Consider the following 23,581-nt stretch of genomic DNA (forward strand, 5'->3'; position numbering starts at 1 on the left):
TCCTATGTTTTAAGGGGAAAAAAAAAAAACTGCAAACATAAGTCTTGAGATGGAAGAATAAATCAGGTAAAAAACAAAATGTGTTATTATTGAGTGAATACATTTACAAACATCTGTAGCGGGGGAAAAAAAAAATATATACACTTTTTTCCAAATAAGGTAATTTAACAAGAATACTTAAATATAAAAATAATGTTAGTTTCGATCTGAGACGCAACATTCCGCATGGAAAAAAAGGGTTTTGAAGCATTAAGACAGAACTCCATAAGTTACAGGTTAACCACGTAGGGGGAGGGTAGTTACAGAATAAGACAGGGGGAAAAAATAGACATTTAAATTCACAAAAAAAAAAAAGGGAAAAAAAATGTAAACATCTTCAAAACACGAAAGGAAAAGCAAAGACATTAAATCCTCTCCTTAGAGAAAATCTAAAGTGGGATTAAGGTTTGCACAAAAAAAGTATTAAAAATAGACAAAAAAGGCCACTTTAAATTAAATTTCAAGTTATTCACCCCACAGATGCATAAAACAAAAACTTTCATTTAATCCGCTCCCAAATATCTTAATATTTAGCAAGGGTAGAAAGTGAGGACAGATGGGGAGAAAAAAAACAAACACTTAAGGGATATGCAGTGCCTAAAAAAACCAAAGAGTCAGATTATTGAAGTGCTAGACTGAAATATTCACACAGCTGGTAATTAAAATATATAATAATATGTAAAACAATTCTCTCTTATTTTGGTTAAATTCCGTAATAAAATTCACAATCTGTATTTATTGCATTATTTACATATAATTTAAGAAGAAGTGAAGAGGTATCTATGTCAGGACTGATCCCAAGAAGTGAAATTCAAGACACGGGCCCGTCGTCGATATGAAAAACATCCAAAAGTGAAAAGCACCGAGGTCGCCTATAAAGCTGAACCAGGAAAAAAAAAAAAAAAAAAAAAAGAGCGCCCCCCCCCCCAGCCGTAACTATTCGACGAACAGCATAGGAGATCGGAAAGAGCAGGACACTGGTGATAAAACGGGGGGGGGGGGGGGGGGGGGGGGACTAAAAATGAAAAGTTCTTAAATGTTTTGTTTGTTTGTTTGTTTTCAGTTCACGTGGATTGTTTCCAATTTTAGGACAATTATATAAATGTATTTTTTGGGGAAAAAAGGCTGATTTAGTTAGGAGATTGGATATCGTTTTTCGAGTGCTTCGTTAGATCACGGTCCTTTAAACAGAGGAAGTCCCAGCACTCGGCTATTTATTTTATTATTTGGCTAGAGGTTTATTTCCGGGGAAGTGTCCAGGTCATCGCAGGAGAAGCTCATCTGTACCCCCGAGTCGTCGTCTTCTTCCAAGCCGAGCGAGGACGTCTCGCAGGGAGGGAACTCCACGCGAACGGCTCGCCCGTGAATATCGCCCGAGGAGGGGCTGGAAAAGTCAAAAACCCAACCCTCCAGGTCCATCGACGAGCAGTTATTGGCCGACAAAAACGCGGACGCCTGATGGATCCGAGGCGGGAGGCTCAGGCATTTCCGAAGGGTGCTGCGGACGGGCGGGCTGCAAAAATAATAAAAAAATATATATATAAAATTAAAATAAAATATTCAAATATTTTAATTAATTATCTGTCTGCTGTTTGTGTCGTAAAAAGGAAAAAAAAAATCCCAGCATGCAGCTCTTCCCGTAACTCGTTTTATAATTTCGTTCCGTTAATACAAGGAATTCCAGTTGGCCGACCCTTATTGTGTTTTTGAAGAACTAAGAGTTTCCATTGGCTGCTGACATCGATGACATCACTGGGATGTCATACATCGCTGCAGCCATTGGAAAGCCCCGCAGCAGCAGGATCTCACCGCTGCTTAGAAGTCTCACAAGTCATTAATTAATGCGGACAAAAAAAAAATGTGGGAGACGCACCTCGCCGGGAGCAGGCGCTTTTTCGCCTGGTAGTAAACCGCGCCGGCGACCGAACGCATCTGTTCCTGCATCCAACGCACGTCATCGGGAATGTCGGGAAACCATTCCACTAACCTGGGAGACAAAGAGTTAAGTTTATTAAAAAAAAAGGGAGACCCCAATGCCTGACCCACGGGAGATGTGTGTAGCTGGGGGGGGCGCGGTAAATGGGGGATTCAGTAGAATCCCCCCCATGGATTACCAAAGATGCATAAAACGGAGGGAGCGTCCCTTTAAAAGGCTGACGCCCCCCCCCCCCCAATAACCCAAACGAGGAATAGAGACTGACATTTAAACCCTAGCTGTTGCCATGGTAACACACAAAACACCAAGGTCCTACCGTAAAGCAAACGAATAGGCGGACTCCACGGGCAGCGTATACGGCATTACCATGTAGGACGCGACCCGCAGCGGCAGGAGGCCGGATATCTGGTTATAGAGGCCATCTTTTTCCTTACACGCGTCCTTCAGAGCTGGAGAAGGGGCACAGCGGGGATTAACCCTTTAAAGGCATTTGAATAACGTGTGGAGGATAGTGTATAGAACATACGTGAAGGTGCAGGAGTCAGTAGAAGAGTACAAGAATTAGCGCTCACTGGGTGACCAAGAATGAAAGGCAACACCCATCATGCTCAGCGAAAGAATGATGGAGGCTATGGGCGGCACGACTTACCAGTGACCAGTCCAGGGGGCAGCTTCTCCATAATCCGCTTATCCAGGGGCCAGGGAGGAAACTTCAGCGGCTGCTGGGACTCCGCTGCTTTGTTGTCCTTTTGGCTGCCGGATACCAGACATTCCGCGCTTGCGCAGCGCGAAGCAGCCGAGGGTTCCGTGGGTTTCAGGAGCGGATCCGTGGAAGGAGCGGGAACGCTTAGAAGGTCTGCAATAAAGGGGCAAAAAAAAAATAAATATATAAAACACAAGAAAATAAGAAATTGAATTCCAAAAGCCTTTCGATCAGATGCAGCCAAGTATCTCAGAAGCAGCGGCTGCCGCGGGCTGCCCATGCGCGGGTTCGCATACAGTCCACATCGTCGGGGCTTTACGTATGTGGAGTTTGCGCAATAAAATATTTTATTTACCAGAAACGCCACAAAATCAGTAAAATTCCCTTTAATCCATCACTGTGTGACGTTTTTCATAGCGAGGGCACTTTAAATGTGGAGAGGGAGACTCGAGAGATTTTTTTATTAATAATAATAATAATAATAATATAGGCATGGAAGCTCTGGGTCTCCTCTATTCATCCTTTGACCAAACGGCCACAATAAACCTCGTATTTAGTTTCAACGTAAGGAATGCTTTAAAGTTAAATGCGTGGCCGTTCACAGCCAATTTGAATAATTGAATAAATAATAATTGAATTTTAAGGGGAAAAAAAATCCACGGATTCCAAACTTCAGCCAATTTTTAGATGTTAAAGAATTAGCAGCCTACACCGTGCACCATACACACACACATATATATATATATACATACATACACACACACACCCCAATAATATATATATATATACACACACACACCCCAATAATATTAATATTATATATATATACACACACACACACGGTATATATACACACACACACACACATTATATTTGTATTACACACATGGTATATATATATACACACACACACACACACATTATATTTATATTACACACACATATATACAGAAATCAGGTTTCAGAGATTTGATAGAGCGATGAAAATTGAGACATTTTAGAGAAGTAAGGAGAACCGGGACATACGGTTGTCTTTTAGGAACCTAAGGGCATCGTTGTATCCCTGCTGACACATCTCTCCGAGAACCTGCGGAAACAATTCAGCGACCGTGAAATGAATCATAAGGCGGCGGCGGCCAGAAACCATGCGCGATCAGAGTCAGAACACGGAAGCATCCGGGATGCGCCGACAAAAACAGGAAAAAAAAAAAAGGGCATTGCTGCAGCTTTAAGGGCTTAAAAGCCTGGCTGAAGGGCCCTGGCTCTTTAAGGCCAGCGGCCAACTGACTGTACCTGGAAACCCCCAGTAGGAGTGAGGATTCTCTGGGTCAAGATGGAGAAACTGGAGCATGTGGCCCCGATATCACGATGGCGACCGTATACCTCAGGACCCAATCTGCCACCGGACAGGCAGATCGGGGGGGGGGGGGGTATGTGGCGCCAACGGTCAGCGGCCGGTGTCGGGGGAGGGGCACTATTGTGAAAACCTTAAATCGGAATAATTCTAAGAATAGTGAAGGGTGCGCTCACTTTGGGTTCCGGTGGAAAGAGCGCCCGCGTCAGGCGGTACAGGTTGGGGAGGCTGAGCTGGATGCTGGTGTTGGTCACCCTCAGCTCGTGGAAGTTGGTGGAATTGTCTCGGGGGCAAATGTCCGACTCGCCGGAGAAGGGAGAGACGGTGATCGTGTTCTTCAGGTCGTACTCCGGCAAGTTGTTGCTGATTCCGCCATCTACATAACGCTGAAAAGATCGCAACGTTTATTATCAAATACGCAGAATAACCAAAAAGCGATGGTTTGTAGTCCGGCCGCCCGAGAGGACAGCAATAATTGCCCCTCTGAAAGGTGCGCAAACATCCCTTATCTGCCCCTCCGCCAGACGCAGGACACTCACCACTCCTCGGAAGGAAGGGGGGATGATTCCGCAGTATATGGGGACGAAGGCGCTGCAGATTAAAGCCTGCGGGGGGGGGGGGGAAGGAGACAGTCAGACATTAACTCTCCGGTAGCCGCAGCCGATAGGATGCAACAGGTTTTGGTTGCAGAGCAATAACTTTTGGGCAAATTCGTTAAAAAAAAAAAAAAAAATTATATATATATATATATATTTAGAAAAAAAATATAAAAAACACAATCACCCTGTTGAGTTTTAGGAAAGCGAAATATTTAATCACAGAGAACATTGGAGAAGTTTTTCCAGCGCGTTTGGCAACAGCCTATCAGCCGCTGACTTCCGGGTCACATGGCAATTAAGTGTTCCCGGAAAAAACGCTAAACGATGGGAAACATTACGTGGTTTCTGGGAAGTTCTAGGAACGACGGTTCTATTAAAATAAAGTAGTCGTCTCGAGGCTTCTCTGGGAGGACTCACCTGGATCAGCTCTTCTTTGGAGCTGAAGTCGGACACCAGCACGTTCTCCCCGTCGGACACCCGGGTCAGGGAGATGCACAGCTTGCCCGACGCCAGCTCATGCGCGTTGTCCGGCAGGTTCCGGTACAGCCCGTTTTTTAGGATCTTGACCAAGTTGAACGAGGGGTGCAGGGGGCCGAGGTTTCTCTTCCTGGCCTCCTTGGCCACCTCCATCACGTCGGAACAGCACTGAGCTGCAGAGAACATTCAGGGGTTAAAAACGGGTGTAGAATACAAACCCCAACATACCGACATCCGCAATCCCGCCGCCACGGCAACTCCAACGTCCGGCCCCGCAAACCAACGCCAAAACAATTCTCCAAGGGGTAGGAGGTGTGTAAAGGGTTAAATGTATATTAATGACCAGGTAAGATGCGGACTATGGATTGGAGAGTTTAGTGCGGATGACAACATGCGTGACCGCGAGATGCAGAAGGACCCGGAGACCCCTTTTCTGGGTAAAGGGCAGGTCGAACATCAACGGGGCAACAAGAGGGACAGCTGGTAATGCCCCTTTGCCCTCTTCTGCTTACAGAACCTGATGTGATGTCCACAGGGCCTCTGACACTTCCCCAGGCACCAAAGCTCTATTTACAGAGGGTGGTAGATAGATGGAACAGCCTCCCAGCAGAAGTGGTAGAGGGTAATACAGTGAGGGGATTAAACATGCATGGGATAGACATACGGCTCCTGAATCTAAGACGAGACCAACGACTGATTAAGGTTTGAGTCTTTACAGCAGGAGAAACAGGCGGACTAGACAGGGGGCCGAATGGGCCGATCTGCCGGCGGGTTCTGGGTTTCAGGTCTGGAAAAGACAAATGACTCGTACCCAAACCTGACTTGCTCATTTTAATCACGTAACAAAAATCACTCAATTTTAAATGTTATGTGAATTTATGCGATAAAAGGACACAAAGAGAAAGAAAACGTAACAGAAATTCTGGGTTTTACTGAATTCTGTTTACCAAGAAAAAATAAATTACAATTACTAGGAAAAGCAAATCGACCAAAAAGACCGCCGACGTCCTGTCCGAGGATTTTGTTTCTTCGTTTGATCCAAAAATAGATTTACACTCAATGGACGTCTATAAAGATATTTCTGGGATCGGCTCCCTGTAGAGCGACTCCGTTCCATGGACGAGCCGAGACTCCGGCAGATTATTGGCCGACGCGTCTGAAACGGGATGATCTTTGTACGCAGAGATAGCGAGGCGTTTCTTGGAAGATCCCCGGCGTTCTGGATATGGTCTCCGTACCGTCTCCGTTACACGCAGCGCCAAAAAAAAAAAAAAGGTCAAAGGCAACCAATCACACATCAGTATTACCATAAGGGTTACCCTGGAATAACCCATCACCTGGATCACCAATGGCCGCAGCCAAATGGCTCTAACAACGGTTGTTATGGAAACTATGGTAAATATATTCTGAATGCAGGCACCTGTATTGAAGCAGGGATTCCTGCTGTGGTAAAGCAGGGATTCCTGCTGTGGTAAAGCAGGGAGAAAAGCACCAATCGGGACACCAATATATCATTAAATCAGAAGAGAACATGAAGGAGGTGGATTCGGACGGTGTGACCAGACGGGGGGGGGTATGAATCCCACCTTTACCCCGGGCGGGTCCGATATCTTTATGGTCTTATTTACCTCTTGGGATAAGCAGCGCAGACAATCAGCAGCTGATAACGCGACATAAAGGTTAGATTTATGGCCTCTGTTTACTGTCCTTAAAGGAACCAAACGTTATCAGCATCAAAACACATCCTTAAAGGAGCCACCAAACATGAACTGCCCTCTCGGGGGCAGATCTGTCTCCCCATTCCTTCCTCTGGAGGTTCAATCACAGAAAAAACAAACTTTTAAAAGCACCTTTTTACTTTTTACGGCGACGGCCTATCTCAATTCAGCAGAGCAGGTGGAACAGCAGCTTTAAAGAGATTTCAGCTACAACATAGAAGAATCCTTATTACAGTCATACTCCTCTACCACTTCTGCCGGGAGGCCGTACCATATATCTACCTCCCTCTAAACTTCACTTTTATTGGAACTCTAAAGACCCAGATCAGCCCCCGTCTAGTCGCCCGTTTCTCCTGCTGTAAAGACCTTAATCAGCCGTTGGTCTCGTCTTAGATTCAGGAGCCGTGTGTCTATCCCATGCATGTTTAATCCCCTCACTGTATTACCCTCTACCACCTCTGCTTGGAGGCTGTCATTTATTTATTTATTTTTTTCGCTGAAATAAAACCCATTGAAAAAAGAGTTAGAATTTGGAAAGGAGGGTTAAACATTTTGCGTAAATATATAGCGCCTGCAGACGCCAAAAGGTTAAAGCAGGACACACACTTATTTTGTAACTGGGGACAGTGTTTTGAGCTCAGGGAAGGTGACATCAGGGGTTAGGGCATTAACCGACAATAACCCCCAGCCTGGGGGGGGTAGAATCTCCACCCACAAGTCAGCTCACGGCTCTCGTCCAATCAGATCACTGCTGAATCAGATGTTTGCCACATTCCTAAGACCCGCCATTCAAAAAGGATTTCAGAAGAATTATCAGCCTCTTCCATTTAAATAAAAATAAAATATAAAAATATATAAAATTTAAAAATATATATTGATCCCCGAGTAAGGATCCCGCAGGATTCCGTCCACAATATATTATAAAACTTAAAACATCCCAAATTTAAATGGTAAAATATACGTTTCTAATAATTTGGGGACGCGATCTGGAATCATAGCTGGGACATTTACGCTGTTTTATAAATTTTTAAGTCATTTTGAGATTTATTTATTTATTTTTGGAACACCTTGTCTCAAACAAAAACAAATAATAATAATAATAATAATAATCAAATCCAAGTGATTCATACAATTTATTATCTGCACTTGCAGAGAATATCTAATTAATATTCATAATAAATTCCTAAAGTGTCTAAAAACGGAAAAAACAACATTTTCTGTCGCGCATGCGTTGCCGTGGCTTCGGACACGGCGGTAAATTTTATACATTTTTTTTAATGAAATATTAATTTATGCAATGTGCCGCTTTACACATTTAGTGCATTACAGGAATTACGTTGCAAATGTTTACTTTTAGATTTTTCACACAATAAGCCAAAAATCACCATAACCGGGGAGTTTCTAAATGTGCGGCCCCCGACTCTTTAAATTATAACCCTTTAAGAAGATTCTATGTAGCGACTCGCCAAATGTGTCACCCAAATGGCTCTAATACCGGTTGTCATGGAAACCTTGACATTATTTAAAGTTACACTTAATTGAGTCACCTGCATTCAAGCAGGGATATCAACCATAACATACTGGGAGCAAAAACACTGACTGGGGGTCTAATATATGATCACAGCAGGAGGGGGTTGAAGGAGTCAGACTGTGTAACCCCAGATCTGTGCATTACTACTTGTCGCTTTCTATAGCGCCATCATATTCCGCAGCGCTGCACAATGGTTCTTCCTTGGATTTAGGTTAAATCCTTCTCTAACCCTATCAGTTATTTTAGGGGGGGGGGGGGTTAGGGCTTTCCAGGAATCTCCTGGCTCTGCACTTGTATTGATCAGTCTATGGCAGTGAAAGGGTGCTGATCAGAGTCACTGAGCCTGTGGCAATAAAATGATCCCTGCCTGGGGTGGGGGTCACATTGAGATACATATTATGGGGGTCCCTATAAATCATTAACGGGTAGAGGCGGGGGCTCCTGCACAGAGGGGTAATCGTGCCCAGGCTGCGGCATAGGAGGCAACTTACCCAGGCAGCAGCCACACACCAGGGCAGCAGCGTTGAGGGCCCCTGCTGATGCCCCATAGATCCTGGTGGCCCCTGTGATGAGGTGAGGGGCCTTCTCCTGCAGGCAGCTGGACACCCCGACATGATAAACCCCCAGGAAGCCGCAGCCGGCGAAGGACAGGTTCCAGGTCCGATCCAGATCAAACATCCCGGCGGCGGAGAGACGGAGAGCCCGGGCGGTCAGACTGCGGAGTCCCGGCAGACAGAGCTCTCCGGGGATTTAAAGGGCCGACAACTGGACTGTCAGGACCCGCCCAACCGGCATGTAACGTGTGACTCCGGTGAGCCAATCACAGAGCGGGAGCAGAGACCAGCTCCCAACTCTGCCTGCTAGGGCATCCTGCAGTGACGTCACTGCCTCCTGTCACCAAAACAGTGCAAAGCATCATTCATACTGCACTCTGGGGGGCAGACACATCCCTGCTGGGGCAAATAATAGATAGAGCACTGAACCCATCAGCCGCCCTTATTATATACCCTGAACCCATCAGCCACCTATAGACTATACAGTGAACCCATCAACCACCTATAGACTATACAGTGAACCCATCAACCACCTATAGACTATACAGTGAACCCATCAGCCACCTATAGACTATACCCTGAACCCATCATCCACCTATAGACTATACAGTGAACCCATCAACCACCTATAGACTATACAGTGAACCCATCAGCCACCTATAGACTATACAGTGAACACATCAGCCACCTATAGACTATACACTGAACCCATCAGCCACCTATAGACTATACACTGAACCCATCAGCCACCTATAGACTATACCCCGAACCCATCAGCCACCTATAGACTATACCCCGAACCCATCAGCCACCTATAGACTATACCCTGAACCCATCAGCCACCTGTAGACTACTAACCAGTCAGTTTCCATAACGACTGATATTAGAGCCATAATTACTAAGTCAGTACATCACATTAAACAATCTTGGGGTTCAGTTCCGTTGAAGCCCCCGATGAGGTAATTGTGATGGATGTTGCATCACATATGAGGTCTGCAGCTTCTTGGTGTGTTGCTGACAGGTCACAGAAGTCTCGGCTCTGTTCTTCCTGCTATCTCTCCCAGTAACTTGTGTTTTTCTCGGTCTCTTTGCGTGTTGGGTGTTACTGCCGGGTATCACCGCGATAATTTTATGTTATCAGAATGGGGTAATAACCAGCGTTTTCTGGCGTGATGAACTTTACTCTTGTTTTTTTAACTGCTGCGTATCTTTAACTATAAGAAATATCGGGAGGTCTGGGACAAAGTTCCAAATCCAGAAACAGCTGTCTCATCCCTCAGCGTAACACGATGCACACATACATTACACACGCTACATGTGCTACACACACATACCTTACACACGCCACACATGCTATACACACATACCTTACACACGCTATACACACATACCTTACACACACTACATGTGCTACACACACATACCTTACACACGCTACACATGCTATCTACACATACCTTACACACGCTACACGTGCTATACACACGCTACACATGCTGTACACACATACCTTACACACGCTACATGTGCTGTACACACAAACCAACATACCTGCTAACTGTCCCTGCTTAGACAGTGGGAGGGTTACGGCCCAAAAAACAGGACCTCTGACATATGACCTGGGATGGACAGGTGGTCTCCAGCGCAGGAGTATCTTGACTTGGTCTTCACCCTGACCAGGTCTGCCAGGCGTGTGCTTCTGGCAGGAGAATCTTTATGGTTGGAGTTGGCCGGCTCTTTATAACGTGTGGCCGATTCAGTAGAATGTTCGATGGCGTCGCGTTCTTCCTGCGCCGGTGATTCTATTTCTTGTAACATTGTGTTTGTTCCTTTGTTTAGGAAACATTCTTCAATTCTAGATCAGCCGGCACCGGCCCGGGCCTGGATCTGCTAAGAAAATAGTTTTTTTGCCCCATCCCAGTTCAGGTAATCTGCATCTGGGATGCCCACTCCCATGAATCCGGACCGTCATGTGGCCTGACTCTGGATTACTCTTACTAAGAAAGATTAGTATCGGGTAATTCTGAACTTTGGCCGGACTCCTTCTATTACATAATGACTTCAATAAAATTATTAGAACCCAAATCGGCTATTTGTGCGTCATAAAATTTTAATTATTTTATCAAAAGCGGGAAAGTGAGGCAGCTACCGGAGACAGTGCCTGAAAATCAAGACAGTCCTGAGAAACGGGACACTTGGGAGGTATACGAAGGGCACCTTCAGAAAATATGGGGGAGTGGGGCACATGTTCCTCCTTAATGAATCTTGTTCATTAAGGACATGAGATCAGAAGTGTTATGTTTCTTGGTTTATAAATCATTATATTATAAATGTTATATATATCATATTATATATATAATATAATATATAATATGTAACATATATATAATATATATTACATATTATATAGTATATTATATATATAATATGTAATATATAACTTATTATATATTACATATTATATATAATATAATATATATAATATGTAATATATAATATGTAATATTATATATAACATATTATATATTATATTTGGGGACGCCTATCTATGCATTCCACTCTTTCAGTGCCAGATGGGCAGTCAGAGCCAGGCAATGGGAGGATTTGGGAGTTGTGGGAGGAGTTGTGTTTCGCAGCAGGTTAACCCTTTTAGTTATTATGGAGGGTAACAGCAGTTGCTGGAGGGCTGGCAAAATTCAGGCCCGGGGGCAAATCCAGCCAAGCGGCCACAAATAATAAAGCATCTTAATTTCTAATTAATCGACAACAGGGTCAAAGTGCAAATCCATTCATGTGCAGCTTACATGTTTTAAAGAGAAGGAAGGGAGCACAGAAAGGATTCAGTTGTCATGTAAATCCCGTGTTCCACTGGGGGTTATACAGACAATTGCAGAGAAAACAATCAAACAAGCTTCAGGACGTGACCCCAATCTTTAATTTACTGTTTGTTCCAATAAACTCCCTGTATCTGCAAACCTGGAGCCGCCGTTGCTGTCGGTCATGTGAGGTTTTGTGTGACTTTCCCGGCTCAAACACCACACTGAGCTGATGCTTTATGGCAATGCTAATGAAGTCCGTCCCTCCATAGACTTTTATTAGTCAGAGAGTCCAGCTGGGTGATTGAAACTGAGCTATTCTTTTGTCTCCCTACAGGCAGTATGAACTAGGAATAAAACATAGTGGGACTTACATTTTTCAATCACTGCAGCCTTTAGGGAAATTGCCCCCTCCCAGCCCTCCCTTGTAAGGCAAATCAATAAGCATGATGGGAGTTGCATTTCACAGTCCCTAAAAAGTCCCTAGGAACAAAGTGGGGCTCACTGAGTAAACAAAGGGGCCAGACCTGGGGTAACAGAAAACATCTCATTAGGCAAGCAGGGGGCACTTGGTAGTGTGATACCCCCTGTAATTTTTTCCAATGACAGCCAATGTAAGAATCATTCTGGGGTAATTGTGTGGAGGGTAAAATGAATAGTGATATAATTAGGTGAAATAAAAAAGGGGTGATTGTGGGGAGACAGAAAGCCACATCTCTCTTTTTGCCCTCTGTCCTTTTGCCCTGAGGAGGGCACCAGAGGGAATTCAGGGCTGGCTTGGCATCAGTGTTCATATGGGCTGCCTAATTTACATACAGGGGCGTTAGATGGAGGTGTCTTGGGATGATTTTTGGCTGGGACTGACCCTGTTTTTTGTTGTTTTTTTTTACAAACCCCCCTCAACACAAACTCTGCTTATTTTTTCTAACATTCCAAAGTTTTCTGCTAATGGAACTGAAAATTTAAAAAAATGTTTAATGTGAAATAACAATGTAAAAATTTTGGGTAAACAATCCATATGTTATGTAAACAACCACAACATTGTTGATAATATAGCCCACCAACCAGCAGTCGATGTGGCCATGGAGTGCTGTGTGTGATCTATAGCGATTTGCCTCCTTCGGGGCAGACTCTGTTAATGATGGACAATATGGAGCGAGGGAGGGAGTGCGCATGCGTGGTGCATCCCTGATGCTAGGTGCGCGATGACGCCTCTGCTGCATCCTCAGGACCACATTACATCACCCAGTTCCCTGCTCTCAGCATCAGGACTCAGCCGGGTCCTTATACTCAGCCGGAGGACCGAGCCAGATCCCTGCACTCAGCATCAGTGACAGCCAGATCCCTGCACTCAGCATCAGTGACAGCCAGATCCCTGCACTCAGCATCAGTGACAGCCAGATCCCTGCACTCAGCATCAGTGACAGCCAGATCCCTGCACTCAGCATCAGTAGCAGCCAGATCCCTGCACTCAGCATCAGTAGCAGCCAGATCCCTGCACTCAGCATCAGTAGCAGCCAGATCGTTGCACTCGCACTCAGACTCATGCTGCCTCACCTCCTGCACTCAGCCTCATAACCTGCCCGGAGACTCCTAACCGGCACCCGGACTCCTAAAATACCTTCAGCCTCCTTATCTGCCCCCAATCACCCCTACTCCCAGCACACACACTGGCCCTACCCTGTAGCCTTATCCTTCTGCCTCCCGCCCCCTGAGTATGGCAGAGAGTGAAGCAGAGACCCCCAGCACCCCGGGGGAGTTTGAGAGCAAATACTTTGAGTTCAATGGTCTCAGACTGCCCCCCTTCTGCAGGGGCAAAATGGAGGAGATCTCTAATTTCTCAGTCAGGAACAGTGATGTCTGGATTGTCACCTACCCCAAATCAGGTAAATCTGCCCCTGTTTATTACTCAGTGACTGCGCAGGTGTCTGTCTGTGTATATACATGTGTGTGTGATGTATATATGTCTGTGCTGTACATATCTGCAGCATATGTGCCCTTCATATACATGTGCATGTATATTAGCATCATATGTGATGTATGTAGATATTTAGAATGTGCGCATCATGCACCGATTGTTAAGAATTGTCTGGCCTTTATTTGGGGGGAATTAGCTGTGATTTGATCTGGATTTAGAAAGAGATGAAATGTAGCAGAATGGAAACATGGGAGGGGGGGTAATTGGGTGTGGAGGTATATGGATTACGTAATCACCCACCAACCAGGCTCCCCAGACAGTGACGTCATGTGAATAACAAGCAGGGCATTTTGTGTTAACCACTGTGCTGCTGGAATGGAATCCAAGCATATGGTATATTATTATTCTAAACAATAACAATAAAAATAATAAAATAATAATAATAATAATAATAATAATAATGTATGTAAATATTAATGCAGACCTGGGCACACAGAAATAATGACAATCGTTTCAATTATTTCACATTTTTTATGTTTTCTGAAAGTATTATCGTTACCACAAAGCCAAGGTGTTAAATTGAATTTTAAAAAAATGCTAAAAATTTGCAAAAAAATGTTTTTGGCCAGAAAAATATTTGCTAACCCTAAATTATAACAAACAGGGGTATTATTGTCCCCCAGAATCTCACATTAATGGAATTAGAATTTGGAGTTCTGAGAATTAAAAAAAAATCTGATTTCCCTGTTAAAGTTAATTGCTTTGGCATAAATCCCCATAATGTACCAGGAAGCCAACTTTAAATTACATTTTATATAATATAATTTAATATAGTATATAATTAAATGAATTTTTACGTGATGTAGTTACTTTGTTTAGAATCTTTGAGTTTCTATAAAACTGTTACATTATTATTATTATTTTATATTATTTTTTTATTTTAGTGGATAAAAATAGCATTCATTTTATATTGTTTTGTGAAGGAAAATAATAAGCAATTCTAGATTTAAGTTAACAAAAATGTAACTGAAATTCTGGTTTAGTATGTGGATTTAGGTGATATTGGTTAGGTGTTGGGTTATGATGGTTTGGACCTGGCATTAAACAATAGAACTTAAAATTCTGTCCATGTTCCGTGGTTACTCTGTTTCATTTTTTTTATTATTTTTTTTTCCGCTAGTTTCAGTTTCTTTATGTCTAAAAGGAAAATGCTTCCCAGGATGCACCTGGCCACTGAAATTGGCTTCATATTGTATTTTTAAGTAAATCAGTTTTACATTTTCTACTAAAAGTACAACTAAAAGTACAACAAAGAATAGTATAAAAAAAAACCAAAACAATATTAGGACAATACAGAAAATGTTTGTGCTTTTTTTAGATGTTCCCAGCAATCCTTTCAGTAAATCAATAATGTCCATGAAATTCCATCCGTTTATTGGATTAATGCTCTAATCATTTCCTGCCAATCAGTCTCTTGGTCCCTCAATTTCAAGTTTTGTAAACTCAATCTCACCGGAGTTGATGCCTTTTACTTGACTAGCCTAGAAAGAGACGCAGCGTTGCATAAGCTTCCGGGACTTATTATTATTTATCATTCTTTTATATGGTGCCATCATATTCCGTAGCGCTGTACCCCCCCCCAAAAAAATGCAACATTCTTATAAAAAATGCAATTTACAAAACCACCTTAGAAAGCTTTATATGTAGCTAGAAACAGGCATGTTCTGAAGTGTAATGCGGGTCCATGTCTCGACAGGCACGAGTTTGCTGCAAGAAGTGGTGTATCTAGTCAGCCAGGGAGCAGACCCAGACGAAATTGGTCTCATGAACATTGACGAGCAGCTCCCGGTACTAGAATATCCACAGCCCGGTCTGGATATTATTAAGGTAAGTGAATAGCTAATGGAATGGCAGGGATGGACTTGTCTATTCAGCCATAGGATGGGGCTTTCTGGTAAACTTCCATCTTCTGGAGGACATCTGCTCTTTGAGGGCCCCTGGTAAACATCCACCTACTTTAGCACATCTGCTTTTTTGGGTTCCTGGTAGACATCCCTGTTCTGGAGCACATCTGCTCTCTGGAGCTCTTTGTAGACCTCCATCTTCTGGAGCACATCTGCATTTTGGAGGCTTCTGGTTGGGCTTCCATCTTCTGGATCACATGCACACTTTGCAAGCTCCTGGTAGATCTCCATCTTCTAGAGAACATCTGCACATTGGGGGCTCCTGGTAGACCTCCATGTACTAGAGTACACCTGCCCTTTGGGGCTCTCGGTAGACCTTCATCTTCTTGATGACATCTGCTCTCTGGGGCTCCTGGTAGACCTCCATATTCTAGAGTGCATCTGCACTGTGGAGACTCCTGGTAGATCTCCATCTTCTGGAGCACATATGCACTTTGGTGGCTCCTGTAGACCTCCATCTTCTGGAGGACATCTGCTTGCTGGGGCTCCTAATAGACCTCCATCTTCTGGAGCACATGTGCACTTTGGTGGCTCCTGGGAGAGCTCCATCTTCTGGAGTAGATCTGCTCTTGGTGGCTCCTGGTAGAGCTCCATCTTCTGGAGCCGATCTGCTCTCGGGGGCATTATATAATAATATTTCTGATACCTTTGGAGAAGGTTGTGGTTCACCAGTGTCTCTGGAAGGAGGAGATGCCTCCTGAGGTTATTACTTGCTGCTTCTTTTGGATATACTTTAAAATCTCATGTATTTCACAACAAATGGATATAACTTCCTAATATAAATAGTTCCGGTGGCTCGATCATCACTAATGTTCTCAGCATGCGCAGAACTAAATCATTTACAGAACATTTATACCAATATTTCTGATTATTATTATTATTTAGGAGCTGACCTCTCCCCGACTTATAAAGAGTCACCTCCCGTACCGATTCCTGCCGTCGGATTTGCACAACGGGAAGTCCAAGGTAACCTTTTGTTTATTGTTTCGACAGAAATAGCCCTTATAAGTGGTAAATCTGTTTTTTTTATTTATGTTTGTTTTTTATTTATGTTTTTAGGTGATATATATGGCCCGGAACCCCAAAGATTTAGTTGTTTCTTACTATCAGTTCCATCGCTCCTTGAGGACTATGAGTTACAGAGGAACTTTCCAGGAGTTCTGCCGGAGGTTCATGAACGACAAGTGTAAGAAAACCACTTTGGTCTTCCTGCTGTGTCTTAAAATGTAAAAAAAATGCAAAACAAAATACTAATAATGAAATAATTTTGTCCGCAGTAGGCTACGGTTCGTGGTTTGAACACGTGCTGGAGTTCTGGGACCATCACATGGACTCCAACGTCCTTTTCCTGAAGTATGAAGATATGCATAAGGTGAGGGGGGCAGGTCCTGCCGTCTCTATAACGGAACGCTCGGGAACCGTATAGAAACGTAAACGCGGTTCCGAGAGACGCGGAGAACGTTTGTCTTCTCAAGTCGAGCCAACTCTGGACGGAATTCTTAGCTTTACTTCTCTACTTCGAAAAACAACAGTTTATGCGCAATAAACTCTTTAATAAATAAAAACATTTTTAATATAAATAAATATAAAAAAACTGTAGACTGCGTGTAACCTAACCCCACACAACCCCTCTCTCTCTCCCATCCCCTCTCTCTCTTGTCTCTCCCCATATAACTCTCTCCCCCATCCACTCTTTTCTCTCCCCATCTCTTTCTTTCTCCCATCCCCTCTCTCTTTTCTCTCTCTGTCTCTCTCCTTCCCATCCCCTCCCTTCTCCCCTCATCTCTCCCGCATCCCCATTCTCTCTTCTCTCCTTATCTCTTTCTCTCTCGCTGCCATCCCCTCTTTTCTCTCTCTTTGCCATCCCTTCTCTCTCTTCTCTCCCCATCTCTCCCACCCCCCCCCTCTCTCTCTCTCTACCATCCCTTCTCTCCCCATCTCTCTATCTCTCCCATCCCCTCTCTGTTGTCTCTCCCCGTCTCTCTCTCTCTTCAATCCCCTCTCTTTTCTCCCCTAAGTATTATGCGTCCAAATCCCATTTATTTCTAGAGTGTGTAAGATAAGTACGCTGGTTGTAATGTTACCCCCGCCGCGTCCGGCCCTCCGACGTTGAGCTCGTCTTGGTGTCTTTGCAGGATCTGGGGACGATGGTGGAGCAGCTGGTGAGGTTTCTGGGGGTCTCCTATGACAAAGCACAGCTGGAGTCGACGGTGGAGCACTGCCACCAGCTCATTGACCAGTGCTGCAACGCGGAGGCGCTACCGGTGGGCCGGGGTAAGGGGCAAATACTGTGACCTCCTGACTATCTGACTCGCCTTGGGGAACCAGGGGTCCTGCATATATATATATTTTCACTCTTTGACTGCCAGACGGCTGAAGAAAAAAGATTTCGCCCCAGTTGCCCTTTAACCTTTAAAGATCACTAATTTTTGACATAAAATCCGGTTTGTCGCTGTCCAAGGCTCGCCATAAAAGTACAATTTTCATTGAGTGTTTGGACTGATCCGGACGTGCGTTTCGTGTTTCATTTTCATCAATTTGGGGCTAAAATATAAGCGGGGGGGGGGTATTTATTATTAATGAGAAGGATTCCCGTGCTGGGAAGGTTTATAACGTCCAGTAAAAGCGCATGGTAACCCGATCAATAATATCTGTGCAGACGGCGGAGTGCAGCGTGTTTATCCCGTCTGCAGAAAAATATAAATATATCACGGAAAAGCTTCAGGAGAATCATAGAACCCCCCCTCCCGGCAGATCGGCCCAATCCGGCCCCCGTCTAGTCGCCCGTTTCTCCTGCTGTAACGACTCAAACCTTAACCAGGCATTGGTCTCGTCTTAGATTCAGGATCCGTATGTCTATCCCATGCATGTTTAATACCCTCACTGTATTACCCTCTACCACCTCTGCTGGGAGGCTCTTCCACTTATCCACCAGCCTCTCAGTAAAGTAAAACTTTCTTGCATTCCATCTCAGTCTCTGACCCTCTAGTGTTGTAATTTTTCTCCTCCTTTGAAATAAATTCCCTCCCGTCCTTTGTTAAACCCATTTATGTAGTTAAATGTCTCTCCCCATCCCCTCTCTTTATCTTCTCCACTCTGTCTCTCTCTCTCCAATCCCCTCTCTTTCATTTCTCCCCGCTCTCTTTTCTTTCCCCATATCTCTCTCTCTCTCTCTCTCTCTCCCATCCCCTCTCTCTCTTCTCTACCCCAAGCCAGACATATTGAGATCCCTCCATCTTTCCTGATTATTTGTATCCCGCAGACCCCGCCGCGCATGTAACCTCCACACCTTTCGCTCTTTGTCCCCTGTGGTCCTTCTCACCAACGCGCGATATTTTTCTTTTCGCAGGCCGGGTGGGACTCTGGAAGGATATATTCACCGTGTCGATGAACGACAAATTCGACCTGATTTACAAGCAGCGGATGGGGAAATGCGATCTGACGTTCGACTTCAGCTTATAAAAAGACAATGCATGCGCGAGAACCGTGTACTACGTAGAGAAGCTTCCGGCCTCATACCCGCCGCGTGATATCCTGTAATCACCCTGCGTAATATTCTCACCGAACCCCAGACCGCTGCTCGCCTCTCTGTAGTCACCTTATTTAATGGCAGTTAACTCCTGCAGTGCTGGAGCACTTAATGCACCCCCGCCGCTCATCAACGAGCTGCGCTCCATCACAAAAAGGGTTAAAACTTTTTGGGGGGAAATACTCAGCTGTTTTGGAGCGTAAGAATTCTGCTGTATGTGGTACGTGTGAGGCGGTCTCTTTCGGGGTAACGTTCTGTGTATTTTTTAGCGCTTATTACTGGAGGCGGAATGAATGTTTGGCGAGCGTGCGCGCTGCGTTCGGGGGGCAGGAGGCCTGTTCGGGTGTGTGTGAATCTCAGGGCTTTGTCGTAACGTCGGCCGTATGGTTTGTGTTATAAATGAATATAAATAAAATCTTCTATACGTCAAAACCCGGCCGCGACCTGTCTGTGTTCCTCCTGCGGTGAATTCCGCGCGTTTACGGCCCTCACTGCGGCCTTAAAGTGACGGAGAAGAAAAATATCTCAGTAGTGATCCAAAATCTACTTCGTATCAGAGCACAGAAATAATTCAATATCTCCGGCTTCGGGGAGAGGAGGGGGGGGGAGAGAGAGACGGATGGGAGAGAAGAGAGGGGGGTGGTTGGAAGAGGGAGACAGGGAGAAAGGAAAAAGGGGAAAGAAGAGACAGAGGGGATGGGAGAGAGAGAGAGAGAGAGAGACAGGGTAGACAAGAGAGAGTGAGAGAGAGGGGATGGGAAAGAAACATTTAACAAAGGACAGGAGGGAAGTTTATTTCAAAGGAGGCGTAGAGACCGGAATCCGACACTAGAGGGTCAGAGACTGAGATGGAATGGAGGGAAGTTTTACTTTACTGGGATGGTGGTGGATAAGTGGAACAGCCTCCCAGCAGAAGTGGTAGAGGCGAATACAGTGAGGGGCCAGCCTGGCAAGGGTCGCATTTGAAGGACATCGGCAGATTTTCCCGGAAGCCCAGATGGAGATCAGACCTGAGTGTGGATGGGACATTGGTAAAGCGAGTGGGAATCCTCATCCTGAGTGACGCCCAACATCAGGTGACCTGGAATGTATTGTTTTAGAAAATCAGCCCCGGTTATGAAGAGTCTGGATTAGCCAAGGGGCACAGGGGCAATTACTCTAGGGGCCTCTGAGCCCCCCATCCTGTAGTAGATCTACCTGCCTAGTGGTATGTGAGCTGCCCCTCCTCTGTAAGAGATTACAGGGATGATGAGATTTTTAGAACTGGCTCCCCTGGGACTTTTATGCAGTTTTTTATTATTTTTATTGCAGTTTTAATCCATAGAAAAATATTAGTATCGAGTGGGTGACCAGAATGTACCCGCAGTCCCTCATTTCAAATGTTTTTATTAAAAATATATATTTATATATATATAAGTAGAGTTTTTGTGAGGCTGTTAGATCAGTCGGTTGCCACTAGGTGGCGCTGTTACTCTGTATATTTTTGCTCATTTATGTTGCAAATTCTGTTGGGATATTATGGGTTAAAATAATAAATAATACGATTTGGTGGGGGGGCAAAATATTTTCCCTTATTTTAAATCTGTAACAAAATATTGATGCGAATAATATGAAAACTAGAGAGGGAGACCTACATGTGTACATTCCATCCAGCGTGTTTGACATCACGCATGTGTTCCAGTACGACATAACCGGGGTATTTCCCGGGATATAAATCTGGTTTTCCCCACACTCACACATAATGATTTCAACACACAGTTACACACCAACACACAATCATTCACTCTTCCACTGACACATACTTACACATACACACACACATACTTGCACATACACACAAACATACACATACACACATACTTGCACATACACACATACACATATACTTGCACATACACACATACACATACACACATACTTGCACATACTTACACATACACACATACTTACACATACACACATACTTGCACATACACACATACTTACACATACACACATACACGCACAGACACACATACTTACACATACACACACACATACTTGCACACACTTACACATACACACATACTTACACATACACACATACTTGCACATACACACATACTTGCACACACTTACACATACACACATACACATACATACACACATACTTGCACACACACACATACTTACACATACACACATACATGCACATATACACATACTTACACATACACACATACATACACATACACACATACTTGCACATACACACATACACATATACTTGCACATACACACATACACATACACACATACTTGCACATACACACATACTTACACATACACACATACACATACTTGCACACACTTACACATACACACATACACATATACACACATACTTGCACACACACATACACATACTTGCACATACACACATACACATACTTGCACATACACACATACACACATACATGCACATATACACATACTTACACATACACACATACATACACATACACACATACTTGCACATACACACATACATGCACATACACACATACTTACACATACACACATACACACATACTTGCACACTCATCCTAAAGCGCACAATCCAACGTCTCATGAAGCTGATTGCTGCCTCACGCCTCCTGAAGCTGGTGTTAAAAATAATTACACATTGAGTTCAGCCACACTGGGGGCATTATCTGTTTGCCCCCCTATCTGGTATCAGGAAACTCCTGAGGCTGCGCACTTCCCATATCGCCACTAGGGGGCGCTGCCATATCTGCTATTTTAACTCATGAATGCCAGCTCCGGGTAGGAGGTTGGGTGATAGAGGTCCATGTATGAGTGCGGTGAGTGCGTGGCTGATTGTGTAGTGTGCGGCTTAGAGTGCTGTTGTTTTTTTTGTTCATTTAGTCTTTTCTCCTTATTAACCCCTTAGAGTGAAGGCTGTTTTATCCTTTTAACCCATCGGGGCTGAACCTTTTTTGAGCTGTTTTATCTTTTTCAGCCGGATCTTCCCCGTCTCGCATTTATTTTAATCACAAATTATATCCATTTTTTTCTCTGCCATTTTTCACGGCACTAAATGGGTTAATGAATGTGCAGAAGGGGGAGTCAGGGCTGGTGGCCGGTGCTCATTGCACTTGGATTTCGGCAGCAGGTGCACATGGGGTTAACTCTTCACAACTTGTACCCGGGTCTAATACGCACCCCAAGTTTCAGGACCCTTAAAAAAGGGGGGAAATGGTAAATATTTTACTAAAATATGGCGGTTGGGGTATCGGTGGATAAAAGCCCCTTCGCATAGATCAATGGCCTCAACCGGATCAAATTCATTGTTTTATCTCATTTTGTGTTATTTCTGCATTTCCCCCCCAACAGTTTCTGTAAATCACAGCTTAGAAAACGCAGCGGATGTCCCGGGGTTCGGGCAAATTAAACTTCTCAATCTTTACAGACGGCATCATAACGCGGGCGCTGGCTACGGAGAGCAACATCATTCCAGGACGAATGGGACTGAGTTTTATTCTGTACGGAATATCCAAGAACAATTATTCATCATTTTGCTTTGTGTTTCTTTGTGGTAGATATGTGGACCAGCCTCCCAGCAGAGGTGGTAGAGGGTAAAACAGCGAAGGGATTTAAACATGCATGGGATAGACATACGGCTCCTGAATCTAAGACGAGACCAACGACTGATTAAGGTCTGAGTCTTTACAGCAAGAGAAACGGGCGACCAGACGGGGGCCGGATGGGGCCGATCTGCCAGTGGGTTGTGGGTTTGTATGAAATGCGCGGCTGTATTAGCTGGTAACCCACGTGCATTTTACAGCTTTGGCTGTGAGTGGTCGGAGTGGAGGATTCCTACTCCTGCCAGGTAATTAGTTGGACAGAACAGACAAGAAAGAGGGGCAACAGGGGATTTAGGTGTAATAATAATAATTAATAATTGTAATAAGAATAAATAATAATAAAATACTAGTAATAATAAATAATAATTAATAATAGTAATAATAAATATTAGTAATAATAAATAATAGTAATACTAATAATTTATGATAATGTAACCTGGTGCTGTTTATCACAGATATAATAATAAACAATGAACCCAAATCACACATTTAGTTAGAATGTCCCAGAATATAAATTAAATATTATTTAAATATTAATATATTTGCTGATTTTATGGTGAATTATCACAACGTTTGATATTGACCTAAAAGTATTTTAAATCCTGCTATAAATCTGCCGTTAACCAGTTATTAACCAGTTATTGATCAGTTATTAACCAGTTATTGATCAGTTATTAACCAGTTATTGATCAGTTATTAACCAGTTATTAATCAGTTATTAACCAGTTATTGATCGCTATCTGTCCTCGATCAGCCGCACATTTCCCTTCCGCCCCCTTGGCCACACCTCCATCTCCAACTCAAATGGGTGGGGAAG

The 23,581-nt window shown here is 44.0% G+C and overlaps 2 protein-coding genes across 3 annotated transcripts; one reads left to right on the top strand and one right to left on the bottom strand.

Moving 5' to 3' along the window:
* Positions 1 to 1,269: 1,269 nt before the first annotated feature.
* Positions 1,270 to 9,035, bottom strand: LOC149274886 (patatin-like phospholipase domain-containing protein 2). The gene is made up of 9 exons (XM_089505167.1): positions 8,849 to 9,035; positions 5,049 to 5,281; positions 4,572 to 4,637; positions 4,209 to 4,418; positions 3,705 to 3,765; positions 2,625 to 2,831; positions 2,292 to 2,424; positions 1,913 to 2,026; positions 1,270 to 1,552 (listed from the first exon to the last, which is right to left on the bottom strand). The coding sequence occupies exons 1-9, from the start codon at positions 9,033 to 9,035 to the stop codon at positions 1,270 to 1,272; spliced, it is 1,494 nt and encodes a 497-aa protein (XP_089361293.1).
* A 4,409-nt stretch (positions 9,036 to 13,444) lies between these two features.
* On the top strand, positions 13,445 to 19,071 carry LOC149274887 (sulfotransferase 4A1-like). 2 transcript variants are annotated; one of them, XM_089505148.1, is made up of 7 exons: positions 13,445 to 13,613; positions 15,402 to 15,532; positions 16,495 to 16,575; positions 16,669 to 16,795; positions 16,887 to 16,981; positions 17,745 to 17,883; positions 18,872 to 19,071. In XM_089505148.1, the coding sequence occupies exons 1-7, from the start codon at positions 13,445 to 13,447 to the stop codon at positions 19,069 to 19,071; spliced, it is 942 nt and encodes a 313-aa protein (XP_089361274.1). The 2 variants fall into 2 exon arrangements, with proteins under 2 accessions (XP_089361274.1, XP_089361276.1); XM_089505150.1 differs by having other exon boundaries at positions 18,959 to 19,071.
* The last annotated feature ends 4,510 nt before the right edge of the window (positions 19,072 to 23,581 follow it).

This window comes from Sceloporus occidentalis, unplaced genomic scaffold, assembly GCF_023333645.1.
Source record: "Sceloporus occidentalis isolate IW3139 unplaced genomic scaffold, rSceOcc1.0.p SCAF_313, whole genome shotgun sequence".
Lineage (NCBI taxonomy): Eukaryota > Metazoa > Chordata > Lepidosauria > Squamata > Phrynosomatidae > Sceloporus > Sceloporus occidentalis.